Source organism: Vipera ursinii (genome assembly GCF_947247035.1).
Source record: "Vipera ursinii genome assembly, chromosome: 4".
NCBI classification, from domain to species: Eukaryota; Metazoa; Chordata; class Lepidosauria; order Squamata; family Viperidae; genus Vipera; species Vipera ursinii.
The window spans coordinates 14,996,449-15,019,225 of NC_139514.1; the positions used below are offsets into that span (position 1 = coordinate 14,996,449).

At 42.0% G+C, this 22,777-nt stretch overlaps 1 protein-coding gene across 1 annotated transcript in view; it reads left to right on the top strand.

The window, feature by feature from the left end:
* The window catches only part of ARHGAP42 (Rho GTPase activating protein 42), a 172,730-nt gene that overhangs the window by 68,919 nt on the left and 81,034 nt on the right, over positions 1-22,777 (top strand). The window contains exon 4 of the mRNA XM_083361927.1: positions 13,855-13,926. Within this exon, the coding sequence (XP_083218053.1) occupies positions 13,855-13,926 (72 nt within the window). The remainder of the gene's footprint in view (positions 1-13,854; positions 13,927-22,777) is intronic.

Consider the following 22,777-nt stretch of genomic DNA (forward strand, 5'->3'; position numbering starts at 1 on the left):
CATAAATAGCCCCTACTGCCTAATCTCAGATTTGGAGAATTTAAGGGATGGATGGATGGATTGATGGACTCACCCTATGAATTTCTAGCAATGTTGACATATGACCCTTGGTGGCGCAGTGGTTAGAATGTAGTATTGCAGGCTAACTCTGTCCACTGGGAAGAATTTGATCCTTATCAGCTCAAGGTTGATTCAGCCTTCCATTCTTCCGAGGTTGGTAAAACAAGAACCCAGATTGTTGAGGGCATTATGCTGACATTGTAAATTGCCCAGAGAGTGGTATAAAAGTCTGTGAAGCAGTATATATGTCTAAGTGCTATTGCTATTGCCACTGCTATTTTGTCGCTGAATTGTTGCTTCTCTTTTTGTTCCTGTAATCCTGTTGTTAATTCTGTAAGGTCTCCCAGAGTTGTTTGGAATAGGGCAGCCTAGAAATTTAATACGTAAATAAATGAATAAAACAGAAACGAGGGGAGAGGGAAGTTATAGGATGCTGTACAAAGTGAGTGATTGCATCCATAGTGCCCTTGAAATGGCCTCAGGCCATAATGAAATATGATTTGATTTACTATAATGCCCTTGCCTTTGTTGTGTCATAGTCTGTAGGGTAGAAGTGCATTTGAAGACAAAGAGTGGCCTTTTCCTCCCATAGGTCTGTGAGTTTCAACCCAATGTTTCGACCATGGTGGAAGGCAGCTCGTAAATGTAACATCTGTGTAGTGTTCAGAAGACTACCATTTCAGTCCATAGCATCATGGATTTCTTGAGACCTACTGCTCATTAGAATAAAATACCAGCTATGACAAAAAATGGCTTTGAGGGTAGTTATAGGCTGGTAATAAAAACAGTGAAACAGTGGGGTTAAAAAAACATGGGTTTGATTCAGAAATAAGCAACTAGCTCAAAAATGAAGGGTTTCTAGATCAGCGCTTGACCAATTCAGAATTTGTCTAACCTGGCCAAATCATGACCACATACTAGAACATTTCTTTATTTAATATATCACAAAAGCGGCAATTTTCATTACAACAATAACTAGTTTGTGCAATACTGCAGACTAGCCTTTGCCGCTTGGCACCCTCATGTTAGGTTAGATTGCAACTCCAGTAATTACCAATCAGCATAGTCTTCCAGAAACTTCATGGAACACAGTGCCAGATTTCATGGAAGTCTTTAGCTAGAATAAACAAGGTCCTTAAAAAGCAATCAGCTGAGTGAAACAACGCACAACTGCCTAAGTGTTGAGAGAAAAACAGCATATTGAATGCATTCGTTTATCACAGATGTGGTAGACTTGCTGATAGGGTCTTAGATCTTAGACGGTTGTGTTGTCTGCCATTATGAAGATCGCTGGCATGCCTTCATTTTCAGAACTCTGTGATATTTTTCCAAAGTCCTTGCATCTAACAGCCCAAGGTCATTAGAAGAGGCTAGTGAGACAAATAATCTTAAATAGAAAAAGCATATTGGACAGAAGCACAAGGAAAGGTTTTCTGAGATAATTTCAGAGTTATGATGGCTTGCTTTTTTAACAATGGCTAATAAAAACTGCACTTGTTTTTAACCCAAGAGTTTGAACCCCAGAACAGAGCTGTCATTGACCCACTAAGAACAAGACTGAGCTTTGTGTAAAATTCCATTTGGGAGTTGTTGGGATTTTCCTCTCTTCTCCAGTTGCTTACACAAGAATTTATTCATTTCGGACTCAACGGTGGAGTCTGCCAGGTATGCTTGCATCATACTCTTAAGTGGTTGGCTGTTCTTTTTCCTCAGAATAAATTACCGTAAAGCAGTTCCTGTCTGAGGACTTCTTGCTTTGACAATGGCAATTCCCGTGAATCATGTGGAATACTAATGGACCCAGTACCAAACTGATCACTCCTTTGTTCTCCATAATATTTTGAGCCTTCAATTCCTGAAATTTGTAGTTAACATAGCTATTTATTACATTAGCTGGGGAAGCTAGAAGTTATAAGCACACTACATTTCTGAAGGCTTAGGAAGACAAATAAAATAAACGAGAGCCAGTTTGATCTAGTGATTAAGACACTAAACTAGCAAGTGGGAGATGATGAGTTCAAGTCCCGTCTTAGCCATGAAAGCCAGCTGGGTGACTTTGGGCCAGTCACTCACACTCAGCCCAGCCTACCTCACAGGGTTGTTCACAGGGGAAAAACAGGAGGAGAAAGGTGCATTCTTTCTGATTACTTATTCTTAACACAGAAACCCTTGTATAATTCCTACCAGAAATTATATTCCAGGCTATGATATGCCTTAGAAAGCCTATACTTTGCTTGATAAGCAGCACAACCTAATATAAAACAAAACCCCAGATATCTCACTAAAACAGCTGAACGGAGCTTCCTTTGGACATTAAAAACTGTCTCCTTTTTCGTGGTATATCAAACAGCTTTGCCTTCTTTGTCTTGAAGAACAACCTTTGTGGGAGTGGGAGAGAGAATACTGCTCAGCTGAGTTCAGCCAAAGTGCAACCTGATTGTACAGTAGGATTCCAGAATCACAGAGGCACTGGCTCTTTCTTGTTCAAAAAGATCCGTTCATTTCTCCTTTTCTTGTTCTTTCTGACCTCAAATCCTTGCTGCCCTGAAAAGTGATTGATGATCTTTGGGACTTCAAGCCATGCTTTGAAACATACCAAAGTTCCTCCTGTAATTGTTCTTAATGCAATCCTTATAACCACCCTGGATGCTTGATTCTAATGGAAGATGAGATGAAGATTTGCCTAAGGCTGTAATCTCCCTTAGATAATACCCACCAATCTATCAGTGTATATTTCCCATCTTGGGACTGACCTGAATTGTAAACTTCAAGGCTGGAACATCTGGTTTTGTTGTTAGACTTTGTTATTCCTTTTCTATTTGATTTGTTCTAAAAAAAAACTTGATGAAGCTTTTAGAAGGAGTCTAAAACTTCAGTGTTCCTTAGGGCTGTTTTTGTTAGTCCTAGTAAATTCCTGTTACTCAATCCTAGACTTTATAGGCTTCTTCATTATGATTGTGAAGACTTTGTACACTCTCTCTCATCTGCTTTGAGGAGAGAAGAAAGCTCCAAGGTAAAAAAATATATCTCACTTGCCATTACATTCTCTATATCTAGGATTATTTTTATGACTTGTTTGAGTAAATCTTTGTACTGCTTTTACTGAATCGAGAATTGCACAGTAGTCTCAAGTTCAAGGCTGCTGGGCATGGTACCATTACAAACAGCAGTGCTGATCTGGCTGGATGCCTGGACATGTTCATTCATGAAATCCTGTTGAAACCATCGCTTCCAATTATATTCTTTCTCTACAACAGATACGCTTGCATGCTTTCTGCTCTTGTTTCATAAGCCACCAAACAGTTATGTCATGGGTCAGTGGTGCTCTGTATAGGGACCATAAATATGATATCACTTTTCTACTGACGTATTTTTAAAGGGGGAAATTTGTATTACACAAGATTTCCGCACAATAAGATCATTGGGATCTGTTTTGCTTTGCCTGTGGCACACAGACATTAGAATTGTAGCATAAGAAGGAGCCATTAAGTCCAAATTCCCAATTTGAACAAGAATCCACATGAAAGAACATAGAATAATAAAGTTGTAAGAGACCTTGGAGGTCTTTTAGTCCAACCTCCTGCTTGAGCAGAAGATCCTATACCATTTCAGATAAACGGTTGTCCAGTGCCTTCTTAAAAGGCTCCAGTGATGGAGCACCCACAACTTCTGGAGGCAAGCTGTTCCATTGGTTGATTACTCTCACCGTTAGGAAATTTCTCCTTAGTTCTAGGTTGCTTCTCTCCTTGGCTAGTTTCCATCCATTGTTTTTCACCTTGCCTTTTGGTGCTTTGGAAAATACTTCGACCCATTGTATCGTATGTCAATGTTTCTCAACCTAAGAAACTCTGAGATGTATGGACTTTAACTCCCAGAAATCCCCAGCCAGTCCTTCTGGCTGAGGATTTGTGGGAATTTTATTTACTTATAAAAATTTATAGGCTGCCCATTTTACCTCAAGTTAACTCTGATCGATGAATTGAAGTCCACACTCCTTAAAGTTGCCAAGGTTGAGAAACATTGCTCTATTTGGACACTTTGAAAAGGTAGGGATCCCATAATCATTTTGGATAACTGCTTCCAAGTAAAGTTAATTTATTTATCCATGGACCTGGCTTATTCTTCCTGATTGCAAATGGAGCAGGATAGTGGACATCTCCCTTCAATTCAGCTTTTTTTTTCTACTTCCCATATTAAGAGTGAGAGGAAGGACATGAAAAGCTCAAACAGTTCGGGAACAAAATGATCCAGTTTTAAAGAACATAAAAGAACTGCTCTGCTGGATCAGACCTTGTTCAAAACAAAATTTCTAAGTGACCCTGGCCTTAGTTTTTTTGTCACTAGGGGGATTGTTTGGGTGGAACAGTGCTTGCAAATTTTTTTCCACTGTGCACTTGTCAAGAAAATGGTCAGAGATTGATTTTAAGAGGAAAAAGGACTAAAATGATTAAAGTTGGCATCTTAACAACTGTAAGGCATCCAGATCTGTTGATCACATCACTAAGATCATCTTTCTTCTTAAACCTATATTTCCCAAGTGGAGAATAAACTGCTAGATGAAATGGACATTGAAATTTCACCCATGGTCCAACCTGCTGCCTTCCTTCTGCATTGGGCTATTATTATTGTGTCTTCCAAGCCATTATAACTTGGGGTAAGGGAGATTGCACCAATACATTTGGAAGGTGCTAGGTTGGATAAGGATACATAATATTAGCATTTCCACATGGAAACTACCACTACCCAGTCTGTCGAAAGCATTTTTGAAAACCAGTATGTGACTGTCTTTATTCCTATTGACTTCAGAATGTTATCAACAAATAGGGACAATCATCAGCCAGTCAGTGAATCCTCCAACTTATCAGTTATACAATAAAAAAATCATAACTTGGTTTATAACTCTCTGCCTGAGCAACAATAGCTCCCGAAATAATACAGAGTGTTCACTTAGCCACCATTTGAAAGTACAACATACCTTGAAAATAGGATTATGACCCAGATTTAGAGTTCCAATGCCTGCACATTCCTCCTCCCCCCACCATGATCACGTGACCATATTTTTGCAATGCCCCATGGTCACATGACTGCAATTGATGACAGTTTTGCTGGAGACCAGCAATTACTTCCAGTTTTCAGCAAAAGGCAATTTTGCCGTAGTGAATAATAATGGATTAGCTTAATGACAGTAGCATCCATTTTATGACCACCATGTTGACTTAACAACTGCCACAAAAATGGTTGTAAAATTGGGCATGGTCACATGAAGACCTTCTTTATGATTATCCTGACTTACAACTAAAATTGTAAGACTCAATTATACCTGTAAGTGTAGGATTGTCTGGAAAAGTCCCTTCAAACTTACCCAACATTGAAGAAATAAATTGCTGAAACCCTAGTCATCTTGGGGTTTTCAGCATATGTTCTGTATGTTTGCTTTGCAGAAATCTTGAACTCTTGATCATTGGGAAGATCTGTCTGGCTAAAGACCTGTGCCTAAATTCCGTCTGAAAGCTTTACATAAGGATGGCCTAGCAGTGCAGTTTTATAGCCAAACACTTTTCCTAACAACTCATAGATCGCATTGTCCAGCCACTGTGAGGGTGAGGGGAGGAGGTGAGTTTCAGCTCCCTTGAGCTAGAGCAGGGGTTTCCAAACTTGGCAACTTTAAGACTTGTTTACTTCAACTCCAGAGTTGCTCAGCCAAATTTGTGGACTTCACTTTCCAGAATTTGGCTGAGGAATTCTGGAAGTTGAAGTCCAAAAATCTTAAAAGTTTCCAAGTTTGAAAACCCCAGAGCAAGAGGTTAGGAAGTGAGGTTAAGCACAAGTCCCATATTTATTTATTTATTTATTTTATTTTTATTCCATTTATATCCCGCCCTTCTCCGAAGACTCAGGGCGGCTTACAAACTTAGCAGTAGTCTTCATTCTATGTATATGCCTGCTTATTAGGGCTTTCACACACACCCCCAAGCGGCATTATTACAAAGTCAGCTTAATTGCCCCCAACAATCTGGGTCCTCATTTTACCTACCTCGGAAGGATGGAAGGCTGAGTCAACCTTGAGCCTGGTGGGACTCGAACCTGCACTAATTGCAGGCAGCTGGTGTTACTTAAGGAGGCATTAGCCCACTGCTCCACCAAGGCTCTTCTAACCATATGGTTAGAACATCACTGAAAAACGTGATGTATGTCCAGTTTTCACACGACATTTATTTATTTATATTTCATATTTACAAACCACTCATCTACCTCAAAGAGGAACTCTGCACCCTTGCGGCATTCCCCAAAGTCATGTGATCAAACTTCAGGTGCTTGGAAACCGGCATGTATTTACAATGGTTGCAGCATTCCAGGGTCCTGGGATTATCATCTACACTTCTCCTTCCTAGGGAGTTTCTCACGAAAAAAGTCAATGAGGGAATCCAGATTCGCTTAATGGCTGCATGTTTAACTGTGGTGATTTGTTTTACACACATGGCAAAAAGGTTGTAATATGGTGCACGACTCACTGAACAATTGGCTGGGTTCAATCTATTAGGAAATTTCAAGTTCCGTGTGACAACAGTGTCCACAAATGGGAAAACCCCCAAACCAGTGATGCTGTGCCACTGAGACTAAAACATACGAAGAACGACTACAGGTCTTGGGTTTGGCTAAGAAAAGAAGAAATAGGGGAGACATGATAGCAGTGTTCCAGTATCTGAGGGGATGCCACAAGGAAGAGGAGGCCAGGTTGTTCACCAAAGCATCAGAAGGACGAGAAGCAATGGTTGGAAACTGATCAAATAGAGAAGCAACCTGGAATTAAGGAGAAACTTCCTGACAATGAGGACAATCAACCAGTGGAACAGCTTGCCTTCAGAAATCGTGGGTGCTCCATCACTGGAGATTTTTAAGAGGAGACTGGACATTCACCTGTCTGAGACGGTGTAGATTCTCCTGCTTGAGCAGGGGGCTGGACTAGAAGACCTTCAAGGTCCCTTCCAGCTCTATTCTATTTTAAATTCTATTCAGCTCCTCAAGAAGGATACAGCAGTAAGGCCGTTTCTGCACATTGAAGATTGCCTGTTCAGTTTCATAGCACGGTTTTTGCTTTTATATCGATGATGAAAGAGAAAAATCCATACCATGCGTTTGTTTCTCTCAAGACCGCTTGCATATTTTTTTTTTAAAAAAAATCAATTAAATTTGAGTTTTCACTGGATGGAGACCTCACAAGGAAGACAGTTGTGATTACATTTTTCTTTTGTTTTAATTGTTTGGTATATACTTGGTGAAGAGATTTTGGTTTATGGCAAATGCTTGAACCTTTAAAAAAGCATGGAATAATAACATAAGGAACTTATTATAGGCATTTCTTTACAATTCCTGAGAGCATGGTTTTGGGTGACCGCAAAAGTTATGTGTGTGTTTCTTTCTCTCCCTGTGTTTGTGTATAAGTTTCCCTTTTTAAGATGACTTAAAGGAACTGACTTTTATTTACTTATTTAAATTTAAAGGATTTGGATATCTCTGGATCCATTGATAAAGAGAGAATTGAATTCATCACCAGATTTTAAATTATTTTTAATAAACTCCTTTATCCCTTTTAGTCTTTATTCTGCAAGAAACTCCACAATCTTTTTTCTAGACAAATGCTGCATCTTAAGGGTTTCATTATTCTTGCAATTCATTGGTAACACAGTCTTCAAATAACCAGTACTATAGGTATATGTAGATATCACCAGATGGAGTACATCAAGAAACAAAATGACTATTGTTACAAAGAGGTAGAAGTGTTCAGTTATAACAGCAGACGTTATTACTGAAGTAAATATTTTTAATCAGTAAGTTAGTCTACAATGATTCTGAAATGAAGGACCTTAGGTAAATGAGAATCAATAATAAAGAATATAAGTTGTTCAGGGTTCAACTGTTTGGTTCTTGGTATTCTCTGAGACTTGGTTACTTCTTTGCAGATGTTTCATTTCCAAGCTACCAGTGCAGTGATACTATTGCCTGGCCGGGTAATGAAACATCTGCAGGAAAAGAAGCAAGCTCAAGAGAAAACCAAGAATCCAAAAGAATCTGTGCTTGTAAAACAGTTTTGTTGCCTTTAAATATAAGAAAGATATCATTGGCTGATCAAGAATTGTGTTGAGGTGAGTAAACGAGCGATGGAAAAATTGCACATATGAAGTCAGTAATTAGTAGAAGTACCTCGTGTTTTCTCTTCCCAGCATAGAAACATAGCAGTGCAGGATTGCTATCACAGCTAGCAGACTTCTAAACTAGGAGTCTCTAACCTTGGCAACTTTAAGACTTTGTGGACTTCAACTCCCAGAATTCCCTGGCTGGCTAGGGAATTCTGGGAGTTGAAGTCCACAGGTCGTAGAATTGCCAAGGTTGAAGACCCCTGTTCTAAAGAGTTCCAGAGAAAAGTAACATGGAAGATTTTTTTAAAAAATGAAATCGTTTTCATATTAACTAAAGATACTTAACATTTTGTATTTTTAGCATCTCTTTGACATTTTGTGAAATTGCAAGCTAGGTAGTCCTCTACAATGTTCACTTTCACTCAAGAACAAATTTAACTGTGTGAAATATTCAGCTTTAGGTAAGCTACCAATTTGTGGCTCAGGACCCTAAATACACACTTTTTAATGAAGTAGCAGAGACAAGTTTGTGTTTTCCTTGGGAAAAGATAATAGGAGGATTGCAGTTATTTTGAAATAAGTTCCTTGAGCCCTGTGAGGATTTGGTCTCTCCAGCTGGAAAAATAATGCCTTTATATTAAGTCTAGCAAATAATTCCTAACCAAATCCTGAGCACCTATTGCAAAGAACACTCAGTTATGTCTCATAATCCAAATTTACTTTATTTCCACACATATGAATTTTATATATTGCATTTGATTTCAAAAGCAGTACTTTAATCTTAGGAATTTTCCCCTCATATCATTAGGACCTCTTAAGCAGCCATTATAAAATATCCTCAATGTTTATGGCCTTTGCTCATTTGTCTTGCTAAGTGCTTATCTTCCAGATATGAGTGATATTTATGATGTCTACATGATTATATAAAACTTTGCTCCGGGCAATTTTCTTGCCCTAATATCCTACATTTAACACTGAAATACATGAAATGAATCAATGTTCAAACACTAAAGTCTAATTACTCCAAAATAACTGCAGCTCAGGGAGTTTAGTTTTACAGTGTTTTTCTCTTTAAATATTCATAAGCATTTTTTAAGAAAAAAGTCTCAGCTGTACAAATATAGAAGTTGGGGACAGATGGGATGATTAAGTTTCCAGTCCAAAGAATTACTGGTAATAAATATAGTAGAAGCATTCATATTTTAAAAGCAAATACTTATTTAGTTGTGCCACTGAATGTATTTTAAGAAATCAGTGATGCATGTTTTCTATTCAAGAAATTCACAGATTTGGAAGTTGTGTTTTTTTTTAATCCCATTTATATCCCGCCCTTCTCCGAAGACTCAGGGTGGCTTACAATCTAAGCACAAATCAAATGTGCTTAGCAATAGCCTTCATTCTATGTATATGCCTGCTTATTAGGGCTTTGCCCCCCCCCCCCAAGCAGCATTATTACAAAGTCAGCTTATTGCCCCCAACTATCTGGGTCCTCATTTTACCTACCTTGGAAGGATGGAAGGCTGAGTCAACCTTGAGCCTGGTGGGATGCGAACCTGCACTAATTGCAGGCAGCTGGTGTTACTTAAGGAGGCATTAGCCCACTGCTCCACCAAGGCTCTCAAGTTAAGTGTGGTCTTGTGGGATTGTGGCAGAGTACAAATGGAATGAATGAATGAATGAATGAATGAATGAATGAATCAAAGTAAGACCTTATAGGTATAGAGTCATTATAGATAAGATGCCTAGATCTCCAATGGCAGCCTCTGTAACATCCATTATAATACGCAAATATAATTCATGCTAGTGTTATCATGATGCTTATGTTATACAGTATGCTGTTCTTGTCATTTGTGTAATGAATTCCTGCGTGCATATATAAATAGACCTCAGGTTATGATAGCAATTGGGGATGAAATTGTTGTTGCTAAGCAATCTGATAATGTAGGACATCATATGACTGCATCATTTAGCAACAGCAATCCTGGGTAGTTCCAGTTGCCATCATAACTCCAAGATTCATAGGGTGTTTGGGGTAATTTACTGAGGTTTGGGAAGCACTGTTGCAGTGGGTATGTATGTAAATGCAGTTGAAACAATTGGGTTGGCTGCAATTGTTTTTAAACCATGATGCCATGTAGCAGGCAACAGTTGTAATGTTGAATATAATTATTAATACTACTAACAAGTGTCTTGAAGATTTTGTAGATAAGCATACTTCATCCTATTCAGATTATACCGTATTTTCCGGCGTATAAGACGACCCGGCGTATAAGACGACCCCCTACTTTTCCTGTTAAATTATAGGGTTTGGGCTATACTCACCGTATAAGACTACCCCTCTTCCAAATAAAAATTAAAAAACATCAGATTTGATTTTAATATGGTAATTTTAATTCAAATGCTTATGACATGCAGGTGCTTAGTAGGAAAACTGTCACTTATAAACATAAGGCTGTTTGTCATCAAACATGTAAACATAAAACAGTGCAAGTGGATTAAACTTTTCCTAATTCACTCTAAAGCTGAAAGGAAGGATAAAGACAATAAACCCATGGGAGCTGCCATGCTGTTTGTTTTCTAAGCTGTCAACCAAACTGGAACTGATGATGATAGGAGGAAGATAACAAACAATATAGAGAGAGCAAGTGCCGGGCAAGTCCCTGGCGAGTCAGCAACGCCCATCGTAACTCCAAGCTATTTTTACAGGATTTGCTGGAGTGACAGTTTCCCTTTAAAAGCCTTCAAAATCCTCCTCTTCATCATCTGATTTCATTAGTACATCAATGACATCTTGTGATACACTTGTAAGGCAGTCATCGTATGGATCTAATTGCGTATCAGATGGTGTGGTCTCAGCTTTGGCTTCCTCTTCATCTTGCCACAAGCAGTCGTCCTCCATACCATCTAATGAATTTGATATGCCACACTTCTTGAAAGACTTGATTATTGTTTCTGCATTAATATCATTCCACGCTTTTATGACAAACTTGCACAAAACATCCAACTGTGGAGCACGCATGTTTCCTCCTTTTGTGAATGACTTTTCGCCGCTAACCATCCACTCATTCCACTGTTCTCGAATGCGATCTTTAAATGGCTTATTTAGGCACACATCCAGTGGCTGTACCAACGATGTCAATCCTGCAGGAATAACTGCCGCATCTGTGTTCATTCTTGCCAGCCTTTGCTTGGTGCTGGGAGTTAAATGAGCCCTGAACATATCCCACACCAGTAGACTACGTTTTTGAATAAGTCCACCTGGTCGCCTGCTCCATACATTATCAAGCCATAGCTTCACCCCTTCTTCATCCATCCAGCCTTTTTCATTCACATGTACAAAACAACCAACAGGGAACTTGAGTTTTGGCATTGTTTTTCTTTTAAAAATAATCATTGGTTTCAGTCTGGCACCATCAGCTGTGCATGCTAGTACCACTGTAAAATTGGACTTCTCATGTCCTGTTGTTTTAATTAAAATTGTTTTTTCACCTTTTGGATGGACAGTTTTATTTCCAACCATATCAAAACTCATTGGGGTTTCATCCATATTTCTGATACTACTTAATGCATAGCCATGTTTTTTGCGCTGTTGTATTACGTATCGATGGAAACTAATTACTTTGGCATCAAGATCTGTAGGTATTTTTTGTGAAATTTTTGTCTTTTGCCTCAGTACCAGATTATGCCTTTCCAAGAATCTAGTACACCAGGATACAGTGGCCTTAAATCCTTTGCTGTGATCTGGGTTAGATTTGGCCCACTGAAGTGCAAACAAACATATTTTATTTCTTGTCACTATATAACCGCTTTGGCGATGCTTATTCACCATGTTTATTACATGTTTTTCAAGTTCTGGCCAATGTGGAGTGCCTCTTCTTAATGCACACTTACCCCTTGGCATACTCTTTAAGGTTTTTTCATTTGCTTTCCAGTTCCGAACCATCATTTCTGTTACTCCATATTGTCTTGCAGCAGCACAGTTATTATGTTCTGTGGCAAACTTTACAACTTTAAGTTTGAAACTGGCTTCATATTTCTTTCTTCTTACTGGTGGAGCCATGATGGGGCCTTGACTGTTAGCCAGTTGTATGAACAAGTACAGATACTGGTGCTGTGCTGTACTGTATTCACCACCAAATGTATCTGCTCACCAGACAAGACTACCTTCCCTCAGAATCACCATTCCCAGTATAAAACAACCAGCCAATCACAACAAGCAATGTATTTCCTGCATACAAAATCTGCTTGGATTGGGTGGGTCAGCTCTCCCTCCCTGCCTGCCCAGCCCTCCCTGTCTCCAAGAGATCTGAGCTATGCAATGTGTCACAGGAGTGTTTGGGAGTCAATAAGCTGAAGACTTTGAGGAACCCTGCCTTATAGCAAAGGTAAAGAATCCCAGTTTTATAAAGTACCAGTAGCTCTAATGTGCTTCATTGAGAATTCACCCCAGTAGGAGGAGATGCAGATTCTATGCATATTTACGGTACACAGAAGCGAAAGAAATAACTCAATATTTCACTTCCTGGCACACAATCTGCATATTAACAACTCTTTTAGTACCCTTTTTTTATAAGTGCCACGATATTGCTAAAATAAAAGAGGTAAACTTCGTGACCCACCCAGCCCATGCATAAAACAGAAATGAAAAGTCTTAAAAAAGTTTTGCGCGGTTAAATAAATGGCATTTGCATATTGTTTCTCCACGGAGCACCGACAAAATTCGCTCGAATTAAGGAACGTGGGGAGCTAAAGAATCGGGCTATAGGGAATGTCTGGCATGACGGGCAACCCTGGGAAACACGAGGACTGTAGTGCAGTGGCGTAGCGTGGGGGGTGCAGGGGGGGGCCGGCCGCACCGGGCGCAACATCTGGGGGGGCGCGACCGGCGGGCTAGGGCAAGGCGGCTCGCGAGCGAGGGGTATCTGTGCCTGTGCCGACACAGAAACGTTTCTCTCTCCGGGTGGGGGAAGGCTCGGCGGCTCCCTGGGTCTATATACGCCTCTGTATGCGCACGCCGCCTCGCGCTCCCGCAAACGAGAAAGAAAGAACGGCAGCGGCGGCATCTGCGAGCCTCGCCAGCGGCGGCGTTCCTCGGTGTGGGCGTGCCTGCGTCTTTGGGTGTGAGGCTTTCGAAGAGGCTGCCTTTGGCTCCTGGTACTTGCAGCCGGTGTAAAAGAACAAGTCTGTGAAAGCGGGCGAGAATTCATTTCGCACCGGGCGCAACATCGGGGGGGGCGCGACCGGCGGGCTAGGGCAAGGCTGCTCGCGAGCGAGGGGTATCTGTGCCTGCTCCGACACAGAAACGCTTCTCTCTCCGGGTGGGGGAAGGCTCGGCGGCTCCCTGGGTCTATATACGCCTCTGTATGCGCACGCCGCCTCGCGCTCCCGCAAACGAGAAAGAAAGAACGGCAGCGGCGGCGTTCCTCGGTGTGGGCGTGCCTGCGTCTTTGGGTGTGAGGCTTTCGGAGAGGCTGCCTTTGGCTCCTGGTACTTGCAGCCGGTGTAAAAGAAATGAATTCTCGCCCGCTTTCACAGACTTGTTCTTTTACACCGTTTTGGGAATTAGTGTTTTAAATGTAAAAACTACTGAACTACTTCAAAATCCTAACACTGAAATAATGATTTATTTATTTATTTTTTTGCTTTTGTATTTCAGATCCAGAATGCGGATGATGTTTTAATAGCACCACTTGAGAAGTTTCGTAAAGAGCAAATAGGTGCAGCAAAAGTGAGTTGTTAAGGAACACTATTATTTTTACTACGTTGTTGTATACGCTATATCTTTTATATGCTATATCTTTTTTCTTGCCCTAAGAAGCTCTTCATTGGTTGGTTTTTGTGTGATCCTGTAATAAATAAAGACTTTTGGTAGCTAATGTCATAAAAATTACAGGTTGTCCCTGACTTACGGCCACAGTTGAGCCCCAAATTTCTGTTGCTAAGTGAGACATTTATTTCTTAAGTGACTTTTGCCCCATTTCTCTGATCTTTCTTGCCAGAGCTGTTAAGTGAATCGTTGCACTTCTTAAATTAGTAAGATGGTTGTAAAGTGAATCTGGCTTCCCCTTTGACTTCGCTTGTCAGAAGGTCGCAAAAGGGGATCTTACGATCCCGGGAATGCTGCAATCGTCACAAATACATGCCAGTTGCCAAGTATCTGAACATTGATCACGTGATTATGGGGATGCTGCAACAGTCGCAAGTGCAATAAGCAGTCACAAGTCCCTTTTTCCAGTGCCTTTGTAACTTCAAACAGTCACTAAATGAATTTAAGGGCTACCTGTACTCTAATTTGCAGACCCTTCATCTTTTGCTCATGCTGGCTGGAAGTTAATAGAAATTGTAGATCAAAATATGTGAAGAACAAACAGTAGGTTGCCCACTTCTGGAGTATATGATAAGTTTTTGTTAACACCATTGAATCTCTTGCTTTCCCTACCATTAGCAAATCCCAATATGCTTTGGGTAGCCTGGCAATCGAGTTTATCTGAGCCAGAAAGTATGGGGAAGGGGAAGAATGACCTCTCTCTTTTATATTCCCCAATTGTAGGAAAAAAAGGGGGAAAAAGTAGAATGAGCTAACTGGGAAAGGATTCCAGGCATGTAGGCACTTTCCTTATTTGGTCAGTGTGGTTAGCTGGAACTCAGCTGGTAATGTTGTTGAAATCATGGATTACTGTGTTGTCTGCTTTTAGGGCCCAGCTCTCTCTCTCTCGTGGTTCAGTTTTATCTGTGCGGTATAATATTTAGCAGTATTTGTTCAAGTGCTCCCTGACCTCTTTGCAACAATCTGCATCGCATCAAAGAATATGGAGGAGTAAGCTCTGATGTTTTTAAGACATTAAAGAAGACTTCTTCGCTCTTCACTTCCTTTCTTCCGCCCAGCACTGCATTCCTTCTGCTTTGCTATTCTTTTTGGCAGAGAAAGAAACGGATCTGTTTGTTGTTCTGTTGATTTCGCTCTGTATCTATATCTTGAATTAACAATACCTCACATTTCTATGGCATTTCAGAATGTCCCAGATCTTCAAGCTATGAGATCTTGTTGCAATTCCTGAAAGAGCCCTATAAACCTAATACCATATAATAATAATAATAATAATGATGATGATGATGATGATGATGATGATAATAATAATAATAATAATAATAAGAAGAAGAAGAAGAAGAAGAAGAAGAAGAAGTTGGAAGGGACCTTGGAGGTCATCTAGTCCAACCCCCTGCTAAGGAAGGAAACCCTATACCATTTCAGACAAATGGCTGTCCAGTCCCTTCTTAAAAACTTCCAATGTTGGAGCATTCACAGCTTCTGGAGGCAGGTTGTTCCACTGGTTAGTTGTTCTAACTGTCAGGAAGTTTCTCCTTAGTTCTAGGTTGCTTCTCTCCTTGACTAGTTTCCATCCGTTGCTTCTTGTCCTGCTTTCAGGTGCTTTGGAGAATAGCTTGACTCCCTCTTCTTTGTGGCAGCCCCTGAGATATTGGAGCACTGCTATCATATCACCCCTCACCCTTCTCTTCCTTAAACTACACATACCCAATTCCAGCAACCGTTCCCTATATGTTTTAGCCTCCAGTCCCCCAATCATCTTTGTTGCTCTTCTCTGAACTCTTTCTAGAGTCTCGACATCTTTTTTACATTGTGCTGACCAAAACTGGATGCAGTATTCCAGGTGTGGCCTTACCAAGGCATTGTAAAGTGGTATTAGTACTTCACGTGATCTTGATTCTATCCCTCTGTTAATGCAGCCTAGCACTGTGTTGGCTTTTTTGCCAGCTGCAGCACACTGCTGGCTCATATTTAAGTGATTGTCCACTAGGACTCCAAGATCTCTTTCACAGTTACTACTATCGAGCAAGGTACCACCTATACTATACCTGTGCATTTGATTTTTTCTGCCTAAATGTAGAACCTTACTTTTTTCACAATTGAATTTCATTTTGTTAGATAGTGCCCAGTGTTTGAGTCTGTCCAGATCCTCCTGTATCTTAAGCCTATCTTCTGGAGTATTGGCTATTCCTGCCAGCTTGGTGTCATCTGAAAATTTGATGAGTTCCCCATCTATCCCCTCATCCAAATCGTTGATGAAGATGTTGAAGAGCACTGGGCCCAGAACAGAGCCCTGGTGCACCCCACTACACACTTCCATGTAGATGCAGTTCCATTGAGGACCACACGCTGAGTACGGCCGGTCAGCCAGCTACGAATCCATCTGGTGGTGATGCTATCTAACCCACATTTTTCTATCTTACCAAGTAGTAGGTTGTGATCTACTTTATCAAATGCCTTACTGAAGTCCAAGTAAATTATATATACAGCATTCCTCTGGTCCACTAGTTTTGTCACTTGGTCAAAGAATGCAATAAGGTTTGTCTGGCACGATCTGTTTTTGACAAACCCATGTTGGCTTTTAGTGATAACTTTGTTCGCATCAAGGTGTTTGCTGATTTGTTGTTTGATTATCTTTTCCAGATATAGTATCTGCCTATCATATTACTAGCTTGCTATTGCATTATTATGGTTCGTCACAGTCAGTAAGATGTTCAAACTGGATTTGACATTTTTACAGCTCTTGAGTCCTTCTCAAGGACCTGGGATAGGCAGATGTGGATATGTGGATGGTGTTACAGTTATCGTCGCAGGATGTAAGCTGTTCCAAGTAAAGCCGCCATTTGCTGTTGACTGATGGCGCATTTGTCAATGCCAATGGTGTTCAAGTGGTCTTCCAGTTATTTTGGGATTGCAGCAAAGGTACCTATTACTATCGGTAGTACCTTAGCTCTCTTTTGCCACTTTGTCATTCTGTTTCTATTTGTGGGTCTTTATATTTTCTTATTCTCTCCAGTTCTTTCTCTTCTCTCCTGCCGTCTCCAGGTACTGCCACATTCACACTCCAGACTGTTTTATCTTTCTAATAAGCAATTATTATTGTTGCTATTAGGTTTAGGTTTAAGTTTTATTAAATTTTTATACCGCCCTTCTCCCGAAGGACTCAGGGCGGTGAACAGGGCATATCATAAAACTACAAAAATACAAAAGTTAAAAAAGAATTAAATTATTGCCCACAGTAAAAACAATAGAAAATATATATAAATATTAAAACCCTGAGTAACTCCCCATCAGGCCAGGCCAGCTTGTTCAAATAAATGGGTCTTTAACCCGCGCCGGAAGGAGCGGAGATCCGGTGCCATCCGGAGCTCAACCGGCAGCTGATTCCACAAAGCCGGAGTGCCCACAGAGAAGGCCCTCCCCCTGGGGGCCACCAGCCGACATTCTCTGACTGGAGGCACCCTGAGGAGGCCCTCTCTGTGGGAATGCACAGGGCGGAGGGGAGTCGACGCCGGCAGCAGGTGGTCCCCGAGGTAACCCGGACCCATGCCATGTAAGGACTTAAAAACCATCACTAAGACCTTGAACCTCACCCAGAAGACAACTGGTAACCAATGCAGCTCGCGGAGCAAAGGTGTAACATGGGAGGACCAGGAAACTCCCAAGACAACTCTCGCGGCCGCATTCTGTACCAGTTGGAGCCTCCGAGTGGTCTTCAAGGGAAGCCCCATGTAGAGAGCATTGCAATAGTCAAGATGAGAGGTCACGAGCGCATGAGTGACCGTACACAGGGCATCGCGGTCTAGATAGGGCCGCAACTGACGCACCAGGCGAACCTGTGCGAAAGCCCCCCTAGTCACGGCTACTACATGATCTTCTAAGCTAAGCCGTGCATCTAGGAGGACTCCCAAGTTGCGAGCCCTATCTACGGGGGATAAAGACTCACCCCCCATAGAAAGTGATGGAACATTTTGAATGTCCCGGGATGCCGGAATGTACAGCCACTCAGTCTTGTCAGGGTTGAGTTGAAGTCTGTTCCTCCCCATCCAGACCCGAACCGCCTCCAGGCAACGGGACATCACAGTGAGGGCATCACTGGGGTGGTTTGGGGTCGAAATGAAAAGTTGGGTATCATCAGCATATTGATGATACCCAACTCCAAAACCACGAATGATCTCACCCAGCGGTTTCATGTAGATGTTGAACAGGAGAGGCGAGAGAACCGACCCCTGAGGAACTCCACAAACGAGAGACCTAGGGGCCGATCTCTGCCCCCCTGCCAACACCCACTGCGAACGTCCCAGGAGATAGGAGGAGAACCACCGAAGAACTGTGCCTCCCACTCCCAATCCCCTGAGACGCCGCAGCAGGATACCATGGTCGATGGTATCGAAAGCCGCCGAGAGGTCTAATAGGACTAGGACAGAGGAATATCCCCTATCCCGGGCCCTCCAGAGATCATTCACCAGAGCGACCAATGCCGTCTCCATGCTGTACCCGGGCCTGAAACCCGATTGGTACGGATCCAGATAATCCGCTTCATCCAGGACCAGAGGGAGCTGATGCGCCACCACACTCTCAACAACCTTCGCAAGAAAGCGAAGGTTGGAGACTGGACGAAAGTTGTTCAAGACAGCTGGGTCCAAGGCAGGCTTCTTGAGGAGAGGTCTCACCACCGCCTCCTTCAAGACGGTGGGGAAATTACCCTCACTCAAAGAAGCAGATATAACCGCCTGGAACCAGCCTCGTGTCCTCTCCCTGGCTGCATAAACCAGCCAGGAAGGGCACGGATCCAATAAACATGTGGTAGAGCTCAACCTCCCCATAATCCTGTCCACTTCATCAGGGGTCACAGAATCAAACTCCTCCCAGATAACATTGACAAGACCGCCCGTGTCCTGATCGTCAGACTCTGCCCAGCTGGAGTCCAAACCGGTCCGAATCCGAGCAATTTTATCCGACAGATGTTGACCAAACTCCTCGGCACGACCCTGCAAGGGATCCTCCCTCACCTCCTGATTAAGGAGGGAGCGAGTCACCCTAAACAGGGCGGCCGGGCGATTATCTGCGGACGCGATGAGGGCAGAGAAGTAATTACACCTCGCTGCCCTCATCGCTGCGAGATAAGACCTAATATAGGTTCTTAACCGCAACCGGTCGGATTCGGATTGGCTGGACCTCCAGCAGCTCTCTAGGCTCCGTTTCCGACGCTTCATCTCCCGGAGCTCCGCGGAGAACCATGGAGCTCGATGGGATCTGCACCGGGTCAGGGGCCGCAAGGGTACAACTCGGTCCAGTGCCTCAGTGGCTGCCCTTTCCCAGGCTTCCACTAAGGCATCCGCCGAGTTGTGAGCGACGGAGGCAGGTGGGGATCCCAGCGCTGCCTGGAACCCGTCAGGGTCCATTAAGCGTCTGGGGCGGTACCATCTAGTTGGTTCCGCATCCCCACGGTGGGGGGTGGCAAGACGGAAGACCAGCCGCAGGAGGTGATGATCGGTCCATGACAGGGGCATAATAAATGGAGAGCCCCCACCAAAATCATCCAACCACCGTCCAGATAAAAAAACCAAGTCAAGGGTGTGGCCTCCCTCATGAGTTGGTTCAGAAATTACCTGCGTCAGGTCCATGGCCGTCATGGAAGCCATGAACTCCCGGGCTAACTCAGATGACCCTCCCAGGGATGGTAGATTGAAGTCACCCAAAACTATTAGCATGGTTGGTTACATAGTCAGCCACCTATTTGGACTGCATTTGGCATTTTTGTCCTCCATTCAAGTCCTTCCCAAAGACCTGTGATAGGGAGATGTTGATGTTTGATGGTGTTTGAAGTATCGTCGCAGGATGTAAGCTGTTCCCATTAAAGGTGTCCTTTGCAATTGACTGGTGGTGAATTTGTCAATGCTGATGGTGTTCAAATATTATTATAATGGTTTGTTGCACAGTCAGCCAAATGTTCAGACTGCATTTTTGTCCACATTGAATCCTATGATTATTATTATTTCCTGTTCACCCTTCTCCTATGAGACAGTTTTGAAAAACAATTATGCTAATTAGAATCTTTGGAGAGCAATAATTTTAAAAGATGCCAGAACAGGGGAGAGTAATTTGTGTAGCTGGGAGAACTTTTTTGGTCTCTGATTCACCCTCCTATTTGATACAGAAATTCAGATAGAGGAGAAGAATGATTTGCAGTGATTCTGTGCCAACCATGGAAGAGAGGACTTCTTATACAGCTAGCAGAAATCTTTTATAAAATGCTCACATGCCTATATGTAAAGAATAAAGCAATTTTGCCAAATTATTTTGAGTAGCAGATACTTTAGTCTCAAGACAAATAACTGAAGCATTTTTTCCCTTTCTGTTCCTTCAACATGGTGGTGTTTTAAATCAGGAGACTGAGAGGAAGAGATGGTCTGGTGTTCTTTTTTATTATTTTATTCTGTAAGTCACACTAAGAGCTTTCCAGACTGAAGAGCAAGATAGAAGTGCTTTAAATAACTAAGTAAGTTTCAGCCTGGTCTGGTAGAATGCAATTGGTTTGGCTGTTAAAATAATATGATTTTTTAAAAATAAAATAATGTTCTGATGAGAGAATACAATGATAAAAAAATCTATATTCTCACTTTGTAGTTCAACTTAGTTTTAAAAAAAACCTCTCGCTATGTAATGCTTTCCATAAAGCTTAGCATACATAATTGATTGCTGTGCTTCAATGGTACAATGTTAGGTTCATTATTCTACATAGCCCTTGACCAAAGTCGTCATCCTTGTTGTAGATCATATCGCGTTCCACTTTCTCAGTCTTGACAACTTTTAGATGTGTGGACTTCAACTCCTAGAATTCTCCAGCCAGCAAGGGTGGCTGGAGAATTCTGGGAACTGGAAGTGTACACTTCTAGAAGTTGGGTGTTCAGGATTCCACATCACTAATATTGGATGAGCAGGCCTTTTTTTCATGCTCTCCATTGGCTAAGTTTGTCAGAGCAGTTAAACAAAATGGGACTCTGAAGAGTTTTGAGAGACTCTCAAGAAGAGGTAAAGGGACGCGGTGGCTCAGTGGGTTAGGACGCTGAGCTTGTCGATCAGAAGGTCAGCAGTTTGGCAGGTTGAATCCCGAGTGCCGCATAACAGAGTGAGCGCCTGTTACCTGTCCCAGCTTCTGCCAACCTAGCAGTTTGAAAGCATGTAAAAATGCAAGTAGAAAAATAGGGACCACTATGGTGGGAAGGTAACAGCGTTCTGTGCGCCTTTGGCGTCTAGTCATGCCGGCCACATGACCACGGAGATGTCCTCGGACAAGCGCTGGCTCTTCGGCTTTGAAACGGAGATGAGCACCGGCCCCTAGAGTTGGAAACGACTAGCACGCATGTGTGGGGGAACCTTTACCTTTACCTTTACAAGAAGGGGTGGTGATGGTAGGCATTAAAACAATAAATGCAAACAGGTGCACACTGAAGCAAAAAATTGACATTGAAGAAGATATATTGTTGAGGACTAAACTAACAATTCCTCCTCTGAAAACAATTGAATAATTGAATAAGAATTCCAACTCGGACTGGATGCTTAAGACAAATATTTAAAGGATTGTAGGAGAAGGACAGGAAAAGCCTGGAGGCGAAGTCAAGAGAGTAATCAGCCAGGAGCAGACATGTCAAACTTGTGAAGTCACATGACATCGCGCAACGTATTGGAACTTTTTCCCCATTGCCGGTAATGGGGTGGGCGCAGTTTCCTTGTGATGCGTCCAGCCCGTGGGGCGGCAGTTTGACACCCCTGGACTAGAGTCATTACATTCCCATAAGCATTCTATGTCCAACACGTTGAATTCCATTGACTCTTGATTGCATTGAATCTAGCACCAGTTAAGTGTTGACCATTAGGTGATTAGATTCTTGTGTGTAGATAGGAGCAATAAATCAACTTAATTGGAGCTTAATGTGTGGTCCTGGTTCTTTGGGCTTGAAAAGGATAACATTATTGAAGGTGTGTTGTTGAAGATTATGGGACATTAAACACTCCCAATTTATTTCTGTGTGCCTTCAAAGTGTTGGTTATCATCTTTAAAACCTTATATGGCACAGAGCCAGATTCTTGGTGGGACTACGCTCTTCCTAGGGTATTTGCTTATTCTACTAGATTAGATATAGTGGACCTGCTCCAGGTCCTTACCCTTAAATCCCACCTAGGAACTGTGCTTTTCCTGTGATGCCCCTGCCCTGTGGAAGACCCTTCCCCTTAAGCTCTGATAGGATCCCATCCACTTAATCTTTCCAGCAAGTTATGAACAGCTGGCTTTTCACACAAGTGCTACGACAGTGGGATTGGAATCTAAGGATTTTGGAGATGAAAGGGTATAGTTATGGATTGGGAGGCAGTTTTTTCTTGATTTGTTTTCCTGTTCTGTAATTCTTTTTATTGCTTCTGTTTTTATTATTATTGTTAGCTACCCCCCAGTAGTGTAGCACAAGGTGAGCCGCTATATAAATCATTAGTTGCAATAGATATCCATTATGTCTTATAACATCTTATACATCTTCTAAAAGAAACAATTGGAGTTCTGATACCAGCCACTGAAGAATTTGAGAAGAGTGTTGTTTTGCTTGTTGCTTGATTCTGATCTTGGTTGTTGTTTTTTTATTGTCTACTGTCTATTAATCATGTACACTAGATAAGCCTTCTGTGTCCCAAATAGAGATGTTATAAGGTAAAGGTAAAGTTTCCCCCGCACATGCGTGCTAGTCGTTTCCGACTC